Raw genomic sequence first — 22,566 nt, 5'->3', positions numbered from 1 at the left:
TTTACAAAGCCATCTGGAGTGCTTAGCCTCAGCCTCCTTTTGCGTTACATGGTCTAGAGTTTATAATATTGCCAGGACCAGATGCAGAAGTAGAAATGAGAATGTACATGTATTTTTGAAAAACCTTCTACCATGTCTGAGATCCCAAATGCGATATTAGTTGTGAGATGCTAGCCAAAGCAGTGAGATTAAGAGAGACCTTCAAATGGAGGGACTTGGGGTCATCTGGTGCGTAGGAGATAATTCCACATGCAAGAGAGAGCAGCCTGAAGAGGAATGAGGTTGTTGGGGCAAAAGAAACACTAAGAGTCTTAATAGCATTAGTTGGTTGGTTGCTGTTGGACTTGATTGTACCAAAGCAATACTGACTGTGTCTGTTTAGCTCGTTACCAGAATCTACCAACATTATTTGGTTTATAGCTACTTCCTGTCGTAGGTGGTCTTTCTGCCCCAGGAAAGGAAACCTTTAGCATTGGTTCAAGACAGCTGTTCAAAACTGTCAGAGTAACACTGGCCTTCTAAGGGTTAACGGAGCTTCAGCTGACACCCTGTCACCTTGCTTAGAATATTGGGTTGTCTTCTCGGGGGAGAGCACCTTGCTTCTAAAAATGGGAGAGCTGAACCACTGGGAGAGGCTTTTTCATATTTTCAATTTCAAAAGAGAATGACAGCTACTGAGATTTATAAAATTTTAAAGCATTCCAATTTAAAGGGCTTTAAATATTGAATGCAGACAACTTTTCCATAGGCAGAGCCACCATGGAAAGAGGAAGCGGCAAAGTTTGATCCTGTTAAGGGCCAAAGGTGCTCTATTAACTTTGGAGGGCCAGACAAGCAGTCTTGCATAAGAAAATCTGGCTTTTCTACCAGATGGTAAATTATTATAGAGCACTAAACAGTTGCAAAAAGATCAAGTCTATAAAGCATCTGGCAGGGTAACTGACAATTCATCAGTTTTGCATGATGCACGTTGTATGTATCTCATGGGCTTGAGAGGAAAGTTATAAATCTGTCAAACTTGAAACTGGAGAGAAGCTTGATCACATTTGCTGAAAGAAGAGAGGAATCGAGAGACAGACCTATTCTTTAGCTGAGGTTTTTGTGTTCCTGAGAGTTACTCCTGAATGAGGGCTGTGGAGGTGCCATTCACATGACTTCTGAGCAATCTGAACTCAAGATACACCATTAGATCAGGCACTTTCATTGTTAATGGAAGAGAAAAAGCTCTCTGAAACCTATTCATCCCCAGTCTGGTCTGATACATACCTAAGATGTTTTCAGCACCACCTGTAAAACTTGCTCTCTGTCCTAATGTGAGAGTTTGACACACATCATTAGTTTTGATACGGTAATTTCAACCCTTGGCGGTTGTTCCCCCCCACCCACCGGAAGAATAGCCTCTTAAGATTCTGGCTGTTGTTGAGCCAGATGTAATGCTGCTTAAAGTGTGCTTCAGTGGGTTTGCTTCTCCGGGCTGCACAAATTAGCACTGTACACACAGAATTTAGAGACATAATCTTCACTCTTAATCCAGGCACTTCTTCCCATTCCCGCGTGGGGCATTGTGCTGGTTTTGGCTGGGATAGAGTTAATTTTCTTCATAGCAGCTGGTATGGGGGTATGTTTTGGGTTTGTGCTGGAAACAGTGTTGATAATACAGGGCTTCGTTTTAGCTACTGCTGAGCAGTGCTTACACAGAGTCAAGGCCTTTTCTGCTCCTCACCCCACCCCAGCAGAGAGCAGGCTGGGGGGGGGGGGGGGTGCACAAGAAGTTGGGAGGGGACACAGCTGGGGCAGCTGACCCCAACTGACCCAAGGGATATTCCGTACCATATGATGACATGCTCAGCATGTAAAGCTGGGGGAAGAAGGAGGAATGGGGTAGATATTTGGAGTGATGGCGTTTGTCTTCCTAATTAACTGTTATGCCCTGCTTTCCTGGAGATGCTGAACACCTGCCTGCCGATGGGAAGGAGTGGATGAATTCCTTGTTCTGCTCTGCTTGTGTGCGTGGCTTTTGCTTTACTAATAAGTAAACTGTCTTTCTCTCAACCCACGAGTTTTCTCACTTTTACCCTTCCAATTCTCTCCCCCATCCCACCGTGGGAGAGTGAGCAAGCGGTTGTGGGGCTTAGTTGCTGGCTGGGGTTAAACCATCTGGAGAGCTGGCTAACACTGGGCAAACTGCTTGGGGACTGAATGGAGTTTCCCATTGGAATAGAGCTTATGCAGCTATAAAGATACAACTTACCTCTCTCTGTCTCTGTGGTGTAAGACATGTTAATGGTGCTTTTAGTAATTCTTTGGCAAGAGTTGAATGAGGATATGGAGGTTGGAGAGCAACAAAGAGAACTGAGTGTGCGGCTGGTATGAAGAGTCTCTTCTGCAGTATTCAAAAATCTTGCTGCTGAGCTTACTTGGATTTATGCTTTCTCATTGAGATAATAAAAGCAGGATGAGATGATCAGTATTCTCTCTGCATCTAGGTTAGAACTAGGTTATTTTGTAAAGTATTTTCAGATGTCTTGGCTGTAGAAGACATTGCATAAATAAAGATTTCTCTGTGTTGTGTGATATTGTAACGTGTGAAAAGATTTACTGTGCAAATACAGTAACAGAATGGAGGAGAATCATGATCTGCTGTTTGTTAGTACGGTGCGAGGTAAATATTTGCCTAGGTAGATTCTCTTGAGATTTCTTGCGGATTTCCCTCAGCACTGTCATTGCTGGCATTCTTTGAGCACTCTGTTTTTGTTAGAAGTAAACATGTTCCTCACATGTGATACTTACTTCCATCAAAAGCTTAGTGACTCTCTCAAAAAAAAAAAAAAAGGACACTGTCTCTTCCAAAACCACAGCAAAATGCAAAAATACCTTTGTTAGAGCAGTCTTGAACATGTTTTTGCAATGTCTGCCAACACGAATAAGAGTGGTGGGTCATGCACTTGCAGATACTTTGCTTCAAGGATACTCATGGGGTCCACTTGGGCTGGCATCTGCCAGCGTGAGATTTTCTCACTATTAATGCTGTGTTGCCAACTTCTGGTAACTCTTGCAGCTTAGTGAAGGAGAATCTTACCAACTTTTGAATGAGTCTTGAGCTTGCATGGAGATGCCCAGCACTGAAAAGAGTGACCCCCTGTCCCTGCTGAGCATTGTCACTTTGAGGGAATGGGGCTTGATAGCTCCTTTAAAATCTGCCTTAAAAGGTAGACCTTGGACTTTCAGGTGAAAGTAAAATGAGTATATTCTCATGAAGAGATAAAGAAGGCAGATACACAGAAATTGCATTCTTTTAAAATACCTGCCTTTTTTCGTTGGGTTTCAAGGAATTTTCTGTATTTCTGTATCCAAGCAGATGCCCAAGTTAAGCGAATTTCTAAGATAACTTGCTTTGTTTTGGAGAAGGAATATCCAATCCTCAATCCTTTTCAACTAGTCCTCCTCTCCATTTTTGAGAGGTTGAAGCTTAGGTGTTTGCTTTGGGTAAAGGTTCTCTTTATAGACACTTTTCTTAATAACCTTCTAGTGTGACTCTGGTAGTCGTGTGAACTGACAGCTGATTCAGTTCAGCTTCTCTTTCTCCTGCTTGGACCCCTCAAGACTTGTCTGGTGTACACCAGCCCAGCTGGATGGGCCAAGCTACGCTTAATATGTAGTTAACCGCAAACCACCCTGCATATGCAGTCAAGCATGTCTCTCTTGGGCAGAGGGATGAGGAAGAGTTACACGAGCTTAAGACTATTTCTTGTATTGTAACATGCAACTCCAGAACTATTTGTTGTGAATCAGAACAACTAAAGGATGTATTAATAGGCCATAATAGAGACTGGACATGAAGATAAACTGGGAGATGGGTGTGCATTTATGCCTCATGACCCTTGAAAACAGCTTATTGGATTTGGGGACATGCGTGTGGAGCTCTACTGCTCAAGCAGGAAAGATAGTTAAATTTTACTTTAAAAGTATCTGTAACTATGTCTTTTCAATGTGGTTTGGTATACCGGCAGTTAATCTGTCATATTTGATCATTTTCCTTTTCTTCTTCCTCTCTTGGTTTGCAGGAGTAAGTCTGTGTCTGTAACACTGGATGTACTGACCACTTGCCTCAGACTGAAGAGGATTTGCTCTACTTTGGAATATGGTGCCTAACTTCTGCGTCCCAGTACTCACTGTGCCAGCAGCCATCCTCTGCTGCTTGATGCTGCCTTTAGTAGGAGCAGACAGTAAGTAACATTCAGTTGCAGAAGGCTTGAATACCTTGCAAAATTTCTTTCAACAAATACCATTAAACCTTCTTGGTTTGTATTGAAAACACTGAGGTCTAAGGGATAACCCACCCCTGCGTGCGTGCGCCCCCCCCCCCCCCCCCCCCCCCAATCTCTTATTTTGCAATGTGTGCAATGCAGATAAACAGTATGTGTGTGAAGGGGCACAAGTAGAAATAAAAAGGCTGACAAAATTTATTCAAGCGCAGGAAGAGTTTCTGTAGTAGCTGCAAGATCAAAACCTGACAGTTTGATTTCTAACATGTACAGATGAGTAAAGAAAATTGGGGGCGGAGGAAGAGAGAAGTATTGGGGTCACAGTAATCCCTGTTACTTTATTTTCCTTGTTCTTTTACCAGCTCTCGTAATTTGTGTAGTACTGAGACATCTCTCCTGAGTCAGTGGGTGATTGAGAGCTGTTGGGGAAAGGGTATGAGTTTTTACTTTGTGGTGTAGCTCTCCTACACCTGTATTTCAGCAGAATTGAAGTCGAATGTTTCCTTGTGGTCATGCTTTAAGCTGCTGTGTCCATGCCTGTTGTCCTGATAGTCTTACAGTGCCATTTTGATTAGCCCCATCCAGGCCAGGGAGAAAGCTGTGCACAAAATGCTGTTGTGGGCAGGCAAGAGGAGAGAAACTTGGCTGATGGTGGACTGCTGAAAATATCTTAAAGTGGGAATTTCCCACAGAATGAGTTATGCAGAGTGCAGGAAACCTTGTGGGTTCTTTGCATAGTCTTGGTTTTCATAACTTGTGTGTATTTGCTAGGCTATCCCCAAGTATGTGTGCAGCCCCTCTCCCCCCCCCCCCCCCTTTTTTTTTTAACCAGTAACCAGTTTTTCAGTGTCCAAACATTTGCACATTCATTGCAGACTCTGGTAGTTGTGAATAGTCCATGCCTTTGAAAGTGCCCAGGGCTCTTGGGACGCTTGAGTCGGAGCAGAGGGGTGACCGTGATGCACCTCCTGAGCTGCCACCAACCATCTTCCTCTCACTCCAGCTTTAGTCACCAGGCTTATAATTAAGATGTAATTTTGTGAAAGTTGAAGGAGATCTTGATACATGTTGGTAGGAACCTGTCTGAATGGAGAAAATAGACTGGGGGTCCTGAATGTCCTTGACTGAACGGGAAGGAGTAAATTTAGAGAAGCTGGAGAGAAGAGTGAGGTTGGGGATGTGAAGAAAGATACAAGTTCACTATTTTTGTTGTCACTAGGGATGACTTGCACAGGCAGCGGATTAGCGTGTAGTCTGTATTAGTCTGAGCTGTCCAGTTAAACTGGGGGCAGCTGCTGTCTCCTTCCTCAGCTTTCTTCCCTGGCTGCTGGTGCTGCTGGAAGATGCTTATTCAGATCACTTCATGTCTACACGTTGTAGCCCATTTTGGAGGCTGGCACAGAGAAGTATATGTTTAATGTTCTGAGGTGTATAAAAATTCCCCAAGGTTCATTATCTTTATCCTGACCCCTGTAAAGGAGAGAAGCATCACTCCATCAGGTACGCAGAAGCTGGTGGAGCTTGAGGTGTCCTAGGATAGTTCTTGGCCTGAGGATAACTTGCAGTAGACATGGTTTGCTAATTTTGTGGAATACTTCCACAGGCTTAAATTTAACAAAATTGGCTCTGTTTCACAGGCCCAGATCCAGATATTGGTGTCTCAGATGTGGAACGCTTCTGTGTTGAGAAGCAGGCGTATCTGTATGTATGCCTTTTTCTCTGGCGCAGACTGACTTTGAATTACTTTTTCCTAATCTGGAAGGCAGATCTGGAGGACAACGACCTTTTAACCACCACAGCCACCACGGATTAATGGAGGGTTTCCTAGGATGGGAAGTCTTGCTCTGTGTATTTTAGCAGCTTACAGCTTTCTTATTACCTTACCCCACTGAGTCTTGCCACTGACTATCAGCGGCAGGGAGCTGTGTGAAAGGGCCTGCTCTGCACCTCCGCAGGGGGAACAAAAAATCATCCCCAAACCCTGCATATTTCATGTCCTGCCATCAGTGATGCAGACGGGCAAGATACGGTAGTGAATATGGCATTGGGGAGTCCTGGTTCAGGACAGCAGTGAAGGGCAAGGGGAAGGTGTGATAATACATGTGCACTGGAGCTTACTGGAAAAGCTACAGAGGGATGCTGTGAAAGGAGCACCCCGTAAGCACCCTCCTCAGTTTTTGGTCCCCTAAGCATCCTGTTGGCTCCAGTCAAAGACCGTTTATTTACAAGGATTCCTGATGTAATATGGCTGTTCCTGAGATTTTGCTGTGATTCTTCCTTTTCCCCATTGCAGCGCTGCTTGGAGGCAGCGGAGGGATGGGTAGGTCCCGTATCTGCAAAGCATTCCTACATTTCCTCAATTAAAAGCGATGTGATAATGGGAGCAGGATTATCCCTGGAATTCCTGGAGTCAGTCCCCAAAATCGCTTTTTGTAGGAACAGTGAGGATCGAGGGCTGGGGATGGGCAGTGCACCCCTGGCAGCAGGGTGCCCTGTGGCTCGTGGCCGGGTGCTCGGGGAAGCACCCACAGCCGGGGCTCCCCTACCTTCCCCGCCTGCGCTTTGGAGCCGCTGTTGTCGCAACACATTTCAGCATCGCTGCCGTAGCTTCCTGACAATTAGGCAGCTGGCAGATAGCTAGACGTTAACGCCTGAGATAAAACAGATTGAATACGTATCGCCTGGCGGAATTAGCGCTGGGTGTGCGCCGCGATGCCTCTCCTGGAATTGAGTTCACAGGAGCTGTGAATTATGTCAGTGCTGAGGAATTGAAGGGGCATCCAAAGGTTAAACGTGTGGCAGTGTGTCAGAAAAAGAGGGGCTCGCTGGGTGCCTCCCTGCCAGCAGGACGGGAGCGGTCGTTTCCTGGCGGCTCTGGTGGGGTGCTGGGAGGAGAAGGTGAGTGGGAAGGGGCATGTGTGCGTGAACAGTGGATACAGAAGTGCTAATTTGGCAGAAAGCACTTCCAAATCCTCCCTGGCTTTTACAGACTGCAGTAAGAAATTATTAAATTTTCTCTGTGATCTGACTGTGTTTCTGTCAGGGTGACCCTAATTCCATTAGAGCAGCTCAGAGCTGATTCAGGATGGCTGTTGTACACTTTCTCCCTCAGCTTTCTTGTGTTTTTTTTTTTAATGCACTCTGTGCTTCCCTGTCTGTCAGCTTTTGATTGTGCATGGGAAAGAATGGCTTTGCAGATTTCATTTAATGTTCAGTTCAATTGTCAGCTAAAAGATGCTCTTTTCCAGCTTTTGGAAATATGTAATTTACTCTAATAAAACAAAAAAAGACCCAACAAAAAAATCCCCTCTCAAAACCAAATGCAGAGAAAACGGGGAAAAAAATCAATACTGTCAGCAGAAATCGTCAGCAATGTGTTTTGTTGTTAGCCTGTTTTTTTAAAAATTAGGCTTTGTTTTTGATGTCCTGGGCAAAGCTTCCATTAGCCAAAGGAAGAGACTAGGTGACCCATCCAAAGTGTTTCCTAACCGAAATATGTCTTGGTTTGTCTTGCACAGAATTTCAAAGGGCTTAAGGAATAAAACCACTTCAAATATGACCTTGTAGAAGGAAAGAACTAAAGCAGTATTAGGCCAGCTACCTGTGAAGTGATACGTGGTAAACAAACAATTTGCACCTTTTGATTTCTAGAGATAGAGCAAGCTTGGCTTTTGTTTGAGGGGTGGAGGAAGCTTGCAGCAGTGAGCTGGGGCTGGTGAAGGCAAGTCTCTGGCTCTCACCACCTCCTGTGAGCAAGGACCCTAAGTCTGAAGTGTCTCAAGGCTGCCCTGCTCCTTGTAAGAGATAGTTGCTTTCTATTGGAAAGGTATGCACGTCATACAGATTTTTTTTTTTTTCCCCATCAATGATATTTCTTGGATGCTAATAGGCTTGAGGAGACACGCAGACAAAGAGAATAGGAAGGTGAGATGTTGATACTTGTGAAGGCTGGGAAATGGAAGTGTGCTGATGGCCTTTCTAGGCACGTGGCACCAGGAGAGCTCGGTTTTGCCAGGGCTTTTGCATTTCACCCGACGTGCCGTCTGGAGGCTTTGGACAGAAGAGCACTGGAGCGTTTGTTACGGCGCTTGGTTCCCCTTGTGCCCCAGCTCTGCTGTCTGCCATTACTGTTCTGTGTTCCTGGGCGCCGGGAGTAGCGTGGCAGGTTTTGACTCCCCGATTCAGCTCTGCTCTCTTTGCTTCATAACCTGAATGATGTCTCAACAACAGCTCAGCTCGAAATACAGCTGCTCTGGGCCACCCTGCAGGACAGACTTGCTCTTGTGCCCTGGAAAACAGTCACTTTGTGGAACTTGGCAGAGGGTCTCATCCCAAAAGCTGGACCTGAGGCTTCTCCACTGCTGCCTTGCATCTGTTTCTGCTTCCTGGTTACTTTGTTTGCATGCCTGTCCCCAAACACTGCACGTAGTGATTATGTGTAATTGGTACGATTTGATCCAGGTATTGCAGCACAGGTAAATACTAATTTTCTGCAATTCTACCCTGACTAGCTTGACAAATTCCATCAGTGAAAAGAACACGTAAAATATTGTTTAGGAAAACCCCTGTACCTGAGGCATTGGGGTTGCATCATTAAGGGACAGGTTGAAATATTAACCACAGCTATTGTGCAACTTTTTTTTTGTGTCCTTACTCATCATATATATATATATTTAGGTATAAATGGATTCCACACTTTTCCTTAAAATATCTAAACGCTGCCTGCTTGTAACTGAGTGTTGCAGACGTCAAGGTAGGAGAGATGCTGTGAGAACAAACACCATGTTAAGAGTAGACAACAGATGTTTTTCTGCGTTTATAGCCATGCCCCTTTTAGCTCAGCGCTTGCAGGAGTCATGTGCGTTTGTTTGGGTAGCTACCTACAACAAGTCGCAGCATTGTCATTTGTCTTTTTTTATTTATTCATAAAGCCAACATCACTCATCAATCAACATCAGTGGCTAGGTCAAAGGTCTGCCTAGCCCCAGATTCCTTAACCAGCAATGGTCAGTCAGTACAACGACCTATGGAGGATGTAAGAACAGCATAAATATATAGCGATGCCTTCCTGGTGGTGTCTTCTAGCCTTCAGTGACCGGTGGCTCCAGAGAAGTGGCGTAGTAACTTCAGAAAGGATTGCTCTGGGTTTTGCTCTCGGGCAACTCTGAGCGTGTTCATCGGGGTATCCTGGGGCCAGCGGTTTGCGTGAAGACCACAGCGTAGGCTCTGACTTTTGCCTCTACACCATGGCTCCTTGTTTAACCCCCTTTCTGCTGCTCTGCAGGGCTAAGCGCTCTCGCTTGCTGTTCACATCATTCATACTCAGCTGCGTAGCCAACCTTCACAAGGGAGTTCCTATGTTTAAGTGTCCATGTAAGTTATCCGTCACAGTGGCAAATGTAGAGGGCTTGATGTATTTAATACATGTTCTTTGAGAGAGAGTGTGCTTATTGGCTTGGTGATATAGAAACACGGTAAAACTGCCTGCTTAAAATTTTATCTTTGGTGTAGATTCATAGATTTTTTTTTTTTTTTTTTTAAGGCCAGAAATCAGAACAGTGTAGTCTTCTACTCTGACCTGCATAGCACAGGCTGTATAATTTCAGCTAGTAATTTCTGCATCTACTTTTAACAGCTGTGGATGAGCTAGCATGTAGCTTTTAGGAGGCTATCAAAGCACGATTTGAAGACTAAATGGTAGAGAATTTACCCATCTTCTGTGTGATCTGTAAAAATGGCAAGTAATCATTACTCCTACAAATCTGTATTTATTTCAGGCTTCGTTTATGTGGTTTTTGGGTTCACATGCTAGATGTTGTAACCTGTGTCAGCTAGGCTGGAGACTACTGCTATTTAATGCAGTGTCCCTGAGAAGCGAGTTAGAGTGTAGGAGTTAGACAAGCTGAAAGTTTGTCCTTTTTGTTGTAGAAAATAGGTTGGTCTTCATTTTTCTGATCAGAGATAATTTTTATAATTCTTCACTAATCTTCCAGACTTTTCAATACGTTTTTTAAAGTCAAGGGACCAGGACCAAGAAGAGAAGTGGCCACATCTTGCCACAGTGCAACGGTGCTTTAGCCCTTTTGCCCACAGCACTGAGCTGGGAAGCACGGTCCTCCAGAATGACCTTTGAATCCCTTCCTGGGCCTCTGATTCCCAGGGTGCAAACTCCCATTTAATTAGTGTGACTTGGGTTTTTGCTCATAAATATCTGCCCTTAAGTACATTAAAATGCATTTTGCTGGATCCCAGCTCATCCAGTCATCTGAGTAATTCTGTACAGGTAATCTTCCCTTGCTGTTATTAGCTGACTACCAATTTTCGTAAAGCTTACCCTTTACTTTCCAAATCGAGTTGCAAGTTAGTTGCATTTATTCCCAGATGTTAATCAGTTGTGACTATTTGCAGAGGCTGCTGTGAGTATTTTATGGAGATATTTAAAATATCCTATAGTAGCGATAGGCACATTCTTAGCAGATGGAAAGGAGTGCCAGGAAACTGATAAAATAATACAGTTTGTCGTGCTGCTGCTTGCTACTAGTAGTACTGATGTCAGATGGGGGAAAAGTATGAGGTCTGCTGGAGCTTCCAGTGTTTTAGCTGAGCAGTTGTAAAAAGCAGTGAAGTGGTAATAGGGATGATTCTTTTGTTTCTTTGATTATCTGTTTGTTATATTGGTGCTTCAGAATGATACTGTAATATAAGATGATCAGGCTCATTTTTGTGAACAACCAAGAGTATGAAATTTATTTGCTCAAAATGTTAGTCAATCTTTTTTGATGGTGAACATATTTGGTTTACAAAGGAAAAAAAAAAAGCATCTGTTCATGGATGCTTTTTCTCTGGTAAGATGTCTATCTTTATGTATCAGTAGCTGAAAAGCAGCGGTGTACTTTTAATTGAATGCTGTATTTTGCCCCTTGTGAGAATCAGTGCTTTGTCTATGCCAAAAACAAACCTCATTTATTTTGTTGGTGTGAAAACACCGTAGGGTGCTTAGTGAAAGTTTTAAGCCATAGAAATGTCTTTTGTCTTGCACACTTTACTGACATATGATTACTGAATTAAACCAAAGCACATTTTATAGTGGATGATGGCTTTACATTTGTATATGAGTTGTAGCCTGCAATGCTAGACCTTGCCTGAATGTCAGTTATGTTTGGGCTTTCTCTGATGCATCGTAACATTAAGCCTTCACAATAAGGGGCACTCACATGGTATTAAAAAGAAATAATTACAGAATATATTAAATTTCATGTAGTACAGGCTGGAATGAACTTGCAGTCCTGCTGTGCTTTTCAGATGGTCCTTCATTGCATCTATTACTCATTATTCTATTTCAAATTTTTTTTTTTCCAGTAATTAACAATACGACTTCCAGGAATGTATTTTGTAAAATTGGATTGAGACATGTAGATAGTATCTGATCAAAACCTGAGGCAAATGGAAATGCCACCATTTTCCAATAGAGGTTCATGGCACCAAGGATGAGCATTCTGAGTTGGTGCTCTGGATAAAGTCAGCATGTCAAGAAGAATTTTGGACTTGGTTTGTCTCTGCTACATGTGGGGTTATTCTACTTGAGCTGGTAGCCAAAGAAAGGACCGTAATCAGTCCACTGTTGACACTGGTTAATACCGCAAATTTAAAAGGAATCTCAGGGAATTCTTGCTTGCTTTTGCTGCTTTTCTTGGTGGTTTTTTTTTTTTTTGGGGTTTTTTTTTTTTTTAATTATAAACTCTGTCTACTTTTGATGATTTTGTTGATTCACCTCAAAGCTGAGTGCTAAAAGCCCTTGCAAGTTAATTGCCACGTGGGAAGGAGAAGACAATGACTCTTGAGCCTCTCTACTTAGAGCACAGAACACCTATGTGTTCTCTTCGGATTTATTTTTGGCCAAATTCACTTCAGCTGTTGTTGTGTTTCTTCTGTTAAAGGTTGCTTTGAAAAAGAGGTTTTAAAGATGCCAGGAAATATTCAGCAGCTTTACTCATGTAGGTCTCTTGCCCCTGAAAAACTCCATTTGTAATAACCATTTTGAGTCTTGGCATTAGCGCAACTGTGCCTGGAAGGCAGGACTGTTCGTTTTCACCTACTTGTCAAACCCAGTTGGTGGCTTATGCGGGTGGGAGACGTGAGCATGTCGCCAAGCTCTTGCTTTCATTGTGGGGCTGTACGTAAGGCAGAGATGGCGCTTCCTTGGTTTTCAAACTTGAAACTGAAGTTCCCTCTTTTGAGGTAAATGTGAGAGTTGCCATGTGTTGGTTTCAGAAAGGATTTCGATCTTTGTATTTGAAAAAAAAAAAAAACAAACACATCTTGGAAGTGAGAGGGCTATAGGTATATTGTACTTATACAGTGTTTAATTTACAAGAGGGAAGATTCATTAGAAGAACTGGATGATGAGTGGTGAAAATATTGTGAAATGCCGAAAACGGTTAAAATACTCATAGGATGAAGATGACTATGTATTTTAATCCTATTTAGCATCAAACAGAAACTTTCAGTAGTTTCAGGATGCAACCTTAGAGAAGTTAACTTCTCATGCATTCACCACATTTGATTTATAGGGCACTTAATAAATGGGGGGGGGGTATGCTAGCGGGGGGAATCAGTAAAATTTGAAGAGGAAAACGGAGAAAATACTTTCATATTCCCATGTCAAGGACTGGGATGTCTTGTCCTGGCACAGTGTTCTCATTCTTGGCATGCTGACTACAAAGAGTTCAATATAGCTCTTGGGAGGATGATGAGGGTAGTCCAAGACCTGGAAAGGCTCCCTTTGCTCCTGTTTGGTGTAACAGGTAATGGTCCTGGCTGTTGACTTGTCATTTCTAAATGCTGTATATAGACTTCCAACATACTTTTTTATGCTCCATTACACACACTTTAGCAGGGGTTACATAAAGTTCTTTAGCTATAACCTGTTGTTTTCAGCTTTTTATGAGTTTGTTTCATGGCTGAAATGTGCCCTGCTTGGTCTTCAGCCAAAGTTCAAGTTGGGGGGCTGTATTTTGGACATTTGTTTTTTTGGATCTTTCTGCAAAAATTGTCTTTGGATGCTCTTAAAAACAAAGAGAGTGGAAAAATACCTTTGTACCCTGTAAAACAAACTGTGGTGTTATTCATAGGTCTCAAGTCTAAAATGTCTGTGAAAACATTTGACGTTACTACAGATGTTCTTCAGCAGTCAACAGGAAATGGAACTTGATTTCTGGAAGGGAGTCACCCATAGAAAAATAAGCTGCTGAATAATATAAAGGGGATTTCATGCTAAATCATTAAGTGCATGTGAGTAAAGGATGTTGTCTGAGCTTGTGTGTAACAAAATTGCCCATATATTCATTCCGTGAATGTAGCCAGAGCTCCTCTCATCTCAGCCTTTCAAAGACCCAGAGGTGCAAAGCAGAGGCAGTCCTCTAGATTCTACAGTGTGTAGCCTGTAACGTGGGCAGAGAGAATTAATGCACATTGACACGGTGCAGTTTGTGTTCTAGTGCATTTGTCTACTTCTTGAGGCAATTGTGTAAATAGAAAGTTTTCTTTGTTGAAGTTGCTCTGTGGTTGTACTGTAGGCCACAAGGGTTTGGACTTGTCTTTCTTGATGATGCCTGTTGAACCTTGATTGTGCCTTAGTAAAAGCATGAAATATTTAACATATTTAACTGCCTGTTTGTTTCCTTAAATGCTAAAATATGCCTCTCCTCCTATGGCTGCAGAGTTGTGTGCGCCTTCATTCTAGGAGCAGAGTATGGTTTTGGGGTATTTTACACATTTAAGACACAATCCCTGGGAATATGTATTGTTCAGTCAGCATCTATGCACTGCTCAATGTCTTTTCAATTAGACACGCAGCCTTCTGTTGCAGATAAAGCATTTTTTTCTGAGGCAAATTTAGCTAAAATTTTTGGTGTTGCCTTTAATCTGTGGTACGTTGCGTTAGAACAGTTTCCTGTGTAATTTTGAGGAATTTAAGAAACTCCACTTAACATATAAAGAGTAATATGGTGTTTTCCGGGTTTACGTCAAATTGCAGAAGAGACTATGGTTTATTTTGTGTTATAATCATTGCTGGACTGCATCAAACTTGAAGTCCATTTATCCCAGAATTGCCCCAACATAAGCCTCTGATGATGGCCAACAAATGCTATGTGTTTTAGGGAGGTGCAAAAAGAAAGATTCCATACTCTTGCATTTTCTCATCCTACCCAAATTAGTTCCTGTTTCCTATGTAAAATTAGAAATTGTTGTAAGAAGCTGGACCTTTATTATTGCTTCTGTAAAGCATTATTAATTGCAACAACTCTAAATATTGTTATATCCACACGGGCAACGGAATAATGCCCAATGTAGATTTGTCAAGGTCAGATCAATCTAATTTCCTTTAATGACAGGATAACAGGCTTTGTGAATGGAGAAGCAGTAGATGTCATTTATCTTTAGTAAAGCTTTCAGTGCTCCCTCATGAGACTTTTTCTTGTGAAACATCTGCTCATAGGGTGGGTATTTGGCAGTTTGGTAGCATTCAGCATTTGCAGTAATGATCTCTCTGATAGAATAGAGAACATGCTTATTAAATTTGCAGGCAACAACAAGCTGGGAAGAGCTGCAAGCATGTTGGAGGACACCATTAGAATTCAAAATGATCTTTACAAATTGGAGAAACTGTCTGAAAGGACACATGTCAATAAGGAGAAATGTGGATGGATGTTTGAAAATAGGAGTAATCAGCTACATAAATACAGAATGAGAGACAACTGCCTAGACAACTGGTATACAGAAAAGGTCTTGCAGTGCTAATGGATCAGAATTGGATCAGAATCCATGAGAATGGATCAGTCAACAATGCCACGCTGTTCTGAGGGAGACAAACATCACAGTGGTATGCAGAAATGAGGAGTATCATCTTGACGACATATTAGATAGTCTTTCTACTCTGCTCACGTTGATAAGGCCTCCAATGAAACGACATCTCATCTTCAGCATCCCACTGCCAGAATGGAAGGACTAATTGAGAAGTCAGTCCTCCCCATCCTGTGCTAGGGGAAGAAATAATGTGCTTAAGCTGTAGCTGGGAAGTTCAGGTCAGACACTAAACAATGCTTGTTGACATGAAGGATTGTTGAGCACTGAATTGAATTTCTGGAATCTCATACAAACAGAAAGTGTTCCCTCATATGGGTTTTGAATTGCCAGTGTTATTTATTAAATTGAATGTTTCTTTGTCTTCATTTATGAACCAGGAAGGTACAGGCTCCCAGTCTGTCTTCTCTAGGTCACCTGATACTGTGATATTTTGATCCTGTCCTTTTTTCATCCTCCTCTCAAGTGACAATCACTCTCTTCCATCTGACTTTGTGTGAGAGTGTTTTCCAGGCCTTTAGTCCTCCTCAGTGCCCATCTCTGACTTTCTAGCTCTCCTCAAAAGGAGCTGATGGGGAGAATACAGGGGAGACTATGCCACGAACAAAATGAGGCTTAAAAACATCCTCTGTATGTAGTGTCCTCATGAACCCTCATGGGTTTGCTGTCTTTTTGCCCACATCTGTGCACTGACTAAAAGTCTTTCAGTGGCCTGTTACGACATGTGGTTCATCTTCTGAAGCCATACGGTTAATTCAGTTCTGCAAATTGTAACAGGTAGTTCTGGGTTGGTTTGTGGTTTGGGGTTGTTTTTTTTTCCCCTCTCCATACATGTTGTGTATTTAGCTGTAGGTAGTTGCGTGCTCTGAGACTTTACCGCCCTATATGTATGTACAGAGGTCTGTGTCTGAACTTTCACGGTTGCAGGAGCTTTGCTGGCCAGGGAGCTGCTGCACCAAGGCAGGGAGTTTTGGTGCGTGTACGGTGGTTGCTGCCGTGATGCACGAAAACCTGTGTCTGTCATAGCACCAAATATCTCTGCCGTTCTGCAGTGATTGTCAAGTATTTCTAATGAAGTTGATGTGGTTGTGCCAGACTGTATCACATAGTGCGTACTGCAGCAGAGCAGGCTGGAGGGTCTGCCTCTTGGTCCGCCGCAGGAGAGCGATGCTGCTTGCTGCCCGGAGCAGCACTGATGAGCAGCACTGACCAGCAGCCCTTGCGGGGTGCGTTGAAATGGCTTCTGGCAGCTAAAAGTGCTTTTGGGGGACAGATGCAAAGGATGCTGTAGGTCTTGTAAGTCCTTCTGACTAAAATCTGTCTTAATGCCTACTGGTGTGTATAAAAGGGAAAATCTATTAAAAATGTATGTTTGTGTAGAATGCTTTTAATGTCAATTGTAGTGGAAAGGAAGATGTGTAAGGCTTTTTTCCTTCTCCTTCCACTAGTTATTCTTCCTATGAGTAACTATGCATCAACCCATGGACTTCTGTCTAGTGAGTGGAGTCCCAAGACTGTATGAGATGGGAGTGTCTCATGCTTCATGTTAAAAGATTATGGTTAATTCATTGCATACTTGTTTTGGAAAAGGAAAAGCTATTTGCCCACCTAAGCTTTTCCTTTCCTGGGTTTCATATAAAAGCCACATACTTCTTGGAAAGCTTTCTCAAAAACAGATCAGAGGAAATTTATCTTTTTAACGAATTGATTTAAATCAAGATGCAGGCCATTACATGAGTTCCTGAATTCTGGAAACTCTAGCCATTATGTTGGGGTGTTTTTTGTAGTCAGACTTTGGCTTCATAATGCAGTTATTTTCACAAGACCAAGAATGAAGTCTGTTGCCTGTTATGAATAATACAGTATGGTAATATCACAGCTATATAAGCAAACTCTGCAGACTGGCAGCACAGCTGCTAAGCGTTACGTTTTTAAAATATGTACAATCTTTTGTCAACAGAATTAAAACCAGGAACATTACATGGCTTGTTTCTGCATGAGGGTGTTTTGTAGGGAAATCTAATGATGAACTGTTCCACATTTTGACCTTTAGAAGAATTTTTTGAGGCTTTGCACCTTCTAGTGAACTGGGGAGGTTCTCAAATTAAGACATGTGGAATCCTAATGGCCACCCTGACATTTCCTAGGCCTGGCTAGATACCTGGCCTTGATTAGTTTTCTCACGTACCTGCTCTGCCAAGCTGGAGAGGCTCGCACACTGTGCAGCTGAGCTTTCTTCAAAGCAATTGCACTGTAAACCTCGTTCCAATTAAAAGGCAATGCTGTTCTGGTAATGGAAAGTTGTTTTATTGTTCCTCTCCCCTAATATGCATGCGAGTGGAAGCGTTGTAGGAAAGTGTTATCGCTGTTGTTTTTGTAGTTCGTTCTTATCTTCCATCAGTCTTCATATACAAAAAAGTGAGAAATGCAGCATGCCCAGCTGTCTGAGGGCAAATGTGAATCAGCAAGATAAACCTTCCGAGGGTGTAATGGGCCTGACTACAGATGATCCTTCAGCGCCTCGCTGCCATCCTGTAGCCAGTATTGTGTGTTGAACCACAGGCAGCAGGAGAAAATGGGTGGAAATACAGCAAAGAACCCACGGCAGCCCATCATTTTGGTGCTGAGAAGGGAATGATGCACACCCAGGCCATCATCTTCTACTCTCCTTCTTCTACGTATGGAGCAGGGAAATCAGAGGGAACAACCCAGGAACATGAAAAAGTAAAAAATGAGTAAATGTGAAGAATACAGTACATTGAAGTTTTCTGTTCCTCACCAGGAAAATGCTAGAATAGGCTTTGGAGTCCTGCTTCTTAAGAGAAGATGCAGACGAGCACTCTCCTGAAATGCCCCAGCAGCTCCTCGGGTGTTGTGTGCTCCGTTTCTCTCACCTGCAAAACGAAACGCCAACATTACCAGATCACTGATTGTGTCTGTGCTGGCAGAGGGTCCCAGTACTGATTTATAGCACTTGTTCAGCTTTCAGCGAGCAGCAAATGCGTTGCTTAATTATTCATGGCAGATGTATTATTGCAGGAAATTAAGACATCAAGGAAACAAGTAAAAACTATTACTGAATAGAGCTATAAACAAGGTGAGGTGGAAGGAGATGCGGGGGGACAGTGCTGAGATGTTAAAAAAACCTTGTGTTCAGGAAGGTTTCACACCTTCCAAAAATAATTGGTTAAATTCCAAAATATTTAAGTGATCACTCATAGTACATAATTAAAATATTCTATTAGCTAACAAGTTGGGTTTAATTTGTTACATTTGTCATCTAAATTACCACATTTGTGAATGTGTGAAACCTTCCTATGGCTTCTTTCAGCATATCTACTTATGTAAAGACACAGTTCTCTTTACGTCTTCAACTTTCCTCAAAAGATTTGGCGTTTAACTTGTGCAGTAAGGTCAGGGCAACCTTTGGCTTTCTGTACCAAAGAAACCGGTTTTGGGTCCCTGGGCTGCCGTTCTGCCTGGAGCAATGGTGTAGGGCGCTGCTGCAGAGAGCGGGACCCGAGTCCGAGCTGCTGGCACTAGATCTCCGTTGTCTGAACCCACTCTGCAAACAGGCACATGCGTGCCCAGCTCTTACAGATGGTTCTGTGGCTTCATTCAAAGATTTATTCGTGTGAGTTGGTGACCTCTGTCACAAACCTGTCCTCTGCTGTGCACCTGATACCCCGTAGTCATGCAGAGGCCAGAGCTGTTGGCTTTGAAGAGCACCAGCACCTTCTTGCTTGTCGGGTGGCACTAGGAGGTGTCTGGTGTTCGACCGCTCTCCTTTATGTGTGGAGGGAGTTTCTCATTTATTGTTGCTCCAAGTTCCTATTAGCTTTAAACCTTGCAGATTTCATGACAATTTTTCAAATATGTAGTCAGTAACTGACTAAAACTTACGGAGAAGGAAGTAGTTTAAAGAAAACCCTTTCAACTTCTCTTTTTAGAGTAGAATTACTACCTTTATTAAAAAATTATAGGGAGCATCTCTAAGTTTGTGTGTAACCTCAGGCTTCCAAGAGTTTCCATTTCATTACTGTTCATAAGCTCATTATTTTGGTACAACTGTAGTAATTTCAGTGCCCTTTATAACTTCAGTTATGTAGTTTGAAATGTGATGATATTAGAAGTCCTGTTACGGAGGACTCGGAGCAATTTTAAGGCGAGCAAACGGGTGATTCAGCATTGTATCACAGAGTGTGTCTACAGACAGGGTACTTGTAGAAATGTCTTTTCTGTGGTGCGAGTATACAAAGTGGCAAAAATTCAGAAGTTGTCATTATTCATAGTCTTTCAAATTTAGTGACAAAATAGCCTCATGTGGTTCCATTCCTGTGATGGGAGGTGTTGGACCCTATTTGCAAACTTAGACTATTTCGTGTGCAGATATAGGAGGTGAAAGGAAAACATTGTTTAATTTGTCCTATAAGGTTAATTTCCCCGATTCTTGCAAGCATGGTATATGCAGAGCACATATATGAATATAACATACAATAGGAATTGGGCAAAAAAGAGATCTTGGAAGAATCTGACACTAAATTGTAAACATTGAGGAACATGTTCCTAATTGGGGTTTGTGAAAACTTGCTGTTCTGTACACGTGCATCTCAGGATTGCCCAAACAGAGCTTTGCTTGCAGACCTAATCAATTGGTTCTCGAGCCGTTTAGCTTTTTTAATTACTCTTGTCAAAGTGAAAATTATGTGAAAGGACTTGACTGTGCAATTAGCTGCTGAACATTTTCTGCAGCAATAGTGGGAAGACAATACCAAGTCCCAGAATAGCAGTAGATACAACCATAGGAACAAATGTGCTTCAGCGAAGAAAGAGATATTCTAGTAACTAATCTGAATGAAAGATAATTTATTTTTTAAATATGCATATATTCACAGATGCGAGCAGAAAAGGCTGTTTGTGTTAAAATGCCTGTCCCCAGCTGAATGCCAGGTTAGTTATCACTTGCTGATTTCCCTCTGATTTGGGGGTCCTGCTCTTCATAAGCAGAGGCTGCTGCTCTGCCTGCAGTCAGGGCTGAGCACGTTACAGAGGTGCGAACTCTTTCATCTCCAGGCTGCCGAGGACGGCATGCATGTGGCTAAATTTTAGGAAAAAAGGCTCATCTTTCCTCCTCTGCAGCCATGGGAGAGCGCACGGTGGGTTTCTTCTGTGGGCTGTGCAAGAGCCTGGTTAGCGTTCATTCAATGATCTATAGATCATCTGCTCAGACAAATTATATCTCTCGACAGCTTCACACTAAACTAATCTAGGCATTTAAAAAATAAATAAATGAGGCAGTGTCTATAAAGAGCTCCTGTCTAGTGAAGTGGAGCAGTTGGAGCCTGATTAATGAATCCCATTTACCAGCCTGCGTGCGTGTTCACCGCTCCCCTCCACCGAGCTGTCATCCAGGACAGCCCTTGTCGAACCGCGCCGTGCACCGCCAGCGCTCCGGCCGGGACCAGGGGCCTCAGCGGTGGGGACGGGGCTTTCGCCTCCGCGGTCGGTGCGTGGCCACGGTGCAGAAGACAAAGCTCATGCGGGATAGCCGTACCGCTGCTGGTGCATCGCTGGAGCTGCACCGTCCCTCTCCCGGCTCTGCCATGCCCAGGACCAAAGTGCAGCGTCGTGTGTTGGGGGAAACGTGATCTGATCCGTTCAGTGCCAGTGCCCCTCAGAGGTGTAACGCGTTGGTTTTCACCAAGTTAAAACAGTATTTTTATAAATGTGATAAAAAAATAGTTTAGATTTCCTGACTGAGCTGGTGGTAGGGACCTGTGCCAGCTGCACACCGACGGAGCGAGCTAACCCTCTTTTCCTGAGAACACGGCGAGGGCAGCTGAACAAATCCTGGTACTCGTCCCTCTGTGTTTGGAAATGCTTAATAGATTCGAAGGCTCAGAATTTTAATGCAGCTCTTTTCTGTATTGATAGAGGTCTTTGAAGTCACTTGAACATTTTACTAAGCGTGCATGCCAGGTTTTAGGTTATTTGTAGCAGGGTGCTTGATGATTTCTGATCTTCATTAGGCTGTGTACCGGAAGGTCAGTCTGTGCGCATACGCACATGCCTGAAATAATTTATTCTGCTGCCTTTTAGTGCCTGCTGCACTTGGATGTGTTACTGGAAGAGGAAATTGCTTCTTTTGGATAGTGAATAACAAATACAATTTCTCCCAAGACACAACATTTTTACAAGGACTCAAGTTTCAGGGCCGTACACGAGTGGGTTTTTTTTCCCCAGGAGATGATAGGGCCAGACCCAGCAGCACTGAGATGTCCATTCCTTGTGGAGAGGTTTGAAAGGAGGTGAAAGGGCTCAGAAACCAGAGGAATACTTTAATTGGGCCTGAAATAGTCAGCACATCAACATCGGGGTTTGGATTATAGCTAGAGGCAGCAAGATATTATGAGTATATAAAGTTATTTTTAATGATGTAGAATACATAGCCTGGGTGTGTGCATAAGCTGGCTACAGTGAAATCAAGGAAACCAACACATTTCAAGCCTAATTGTGGGTTTTGAGGAACTAGAGAACTCTATGCGATAGCAGTCCTTTTTGTATGTAATACCTGTTTCATTCAGTGCATGAGACAGAAGGGCTTTGGGGGTGAATGGTCTGTGTGCAGGGAAGGGCACTGGTGAACTGCCAGTTTTTCTTTCTGAAGAAGCTGGAAGGAGTGTAAAGAACGGGACATGGGATGCTGGGAGGGAAAAGTCATGGTTAAAGCAGTTTTTGGTGTCCCAGAGGTTTGAATTCCAGCAGGCATGGAGATGCCCCTAATTGTGAAAAGGGAGCAAATCTATAGAGGGGAGTAAATTTTAAAGGAAAGAGATAAAATGTAACCTAAACGCAGAAGATGGTGCCACTCCAGTTACATCATGAGAGCATTTACGAAAGACACAAAAGTACCTAACTTTCAGATTACAAAAAGGTCCAAATTGTCTCTAGCGTGTGCCATCACGTGAATGTTAATGCTGAGGCGCGTATTACAGATCCCTCGGACGAACAGTGAAAAAGCTGTTTTCTGTTCTGAGACTTGATAAAAATATGGAGAGATTGAGACTGGGCTGGGAGCATCAAGGTTTTAAGCTGCAAAAAGGGTGAATAGGAGGGAAAAGCTGCATCTGCCTGGGGAAATTTAAATACCTTTTCTCAACATGTTTGCAGATGGATCACCTTACAGGTATGCGAGAAATGTTTGCATTTTCGAACTCCAAGAGGTGCTTGAGACATGCTGGTCTCCCATCTTCGCCTCCCTCCTCCCCCTTTTGCTTCTCGTGATTTAACATTTTTTAAGTTCTTTGGGGAGTTATATTTTGTCCCTGCAATCATTTTAAAATTATAAATGATTTTTATAAGCAAGTCCTCTTGACTGTGGATCAGCAATCTCCGTAAATTATTTGGTGGGATACTTAATTTGAAGTTTCTTCATTGC

The 22,566-nt window shown here is 42.9% G+C and overlaps 1 protein-coding gene across 1 annotated transcript in view; it reads left to right on the top strand.

The window, feature by feature from the left end:
* Positions 1 to 4,141: 4,141 nt before the first annotated feature.
* Positions 4,142 to 22,566, top strand: part of PTPRF (protein tyrosine phosphatase receptor type F) — a 253,455-nt gene continuing 235,030 nt past the window's right edge. Inside the window, exon 1 of the mRNA XM_075711100.1 lies at positions 4,142 to 4,226. Within this exon, the coding sequence (XP_075567215.1) occupies positions 4,142 to 4,226 (85 nt within the window). The remainder of the gene's footprint in view (positions 4,227 to 22,566) is intronic.

Source organism: Pelecanus crispus, chromosome 5 (genome assembly GCF_030463565.1).
Source record: "Pelecanus crispus isolate bPelCri1 chromosome 5, bPelCri1.pri, whole genome shotgun sequence".
NCBI lineage: Eukaryota > Metazoa > Chordata > Aves > Pelecaniformes > Pelecanidae > Pelecanus > Pelecanus crispus.
The sequence above is the reverse complement of the archived record's forward strand: the minus strand, read 5'-3'. Positions and strand labels throughout refer to the sequence as shown.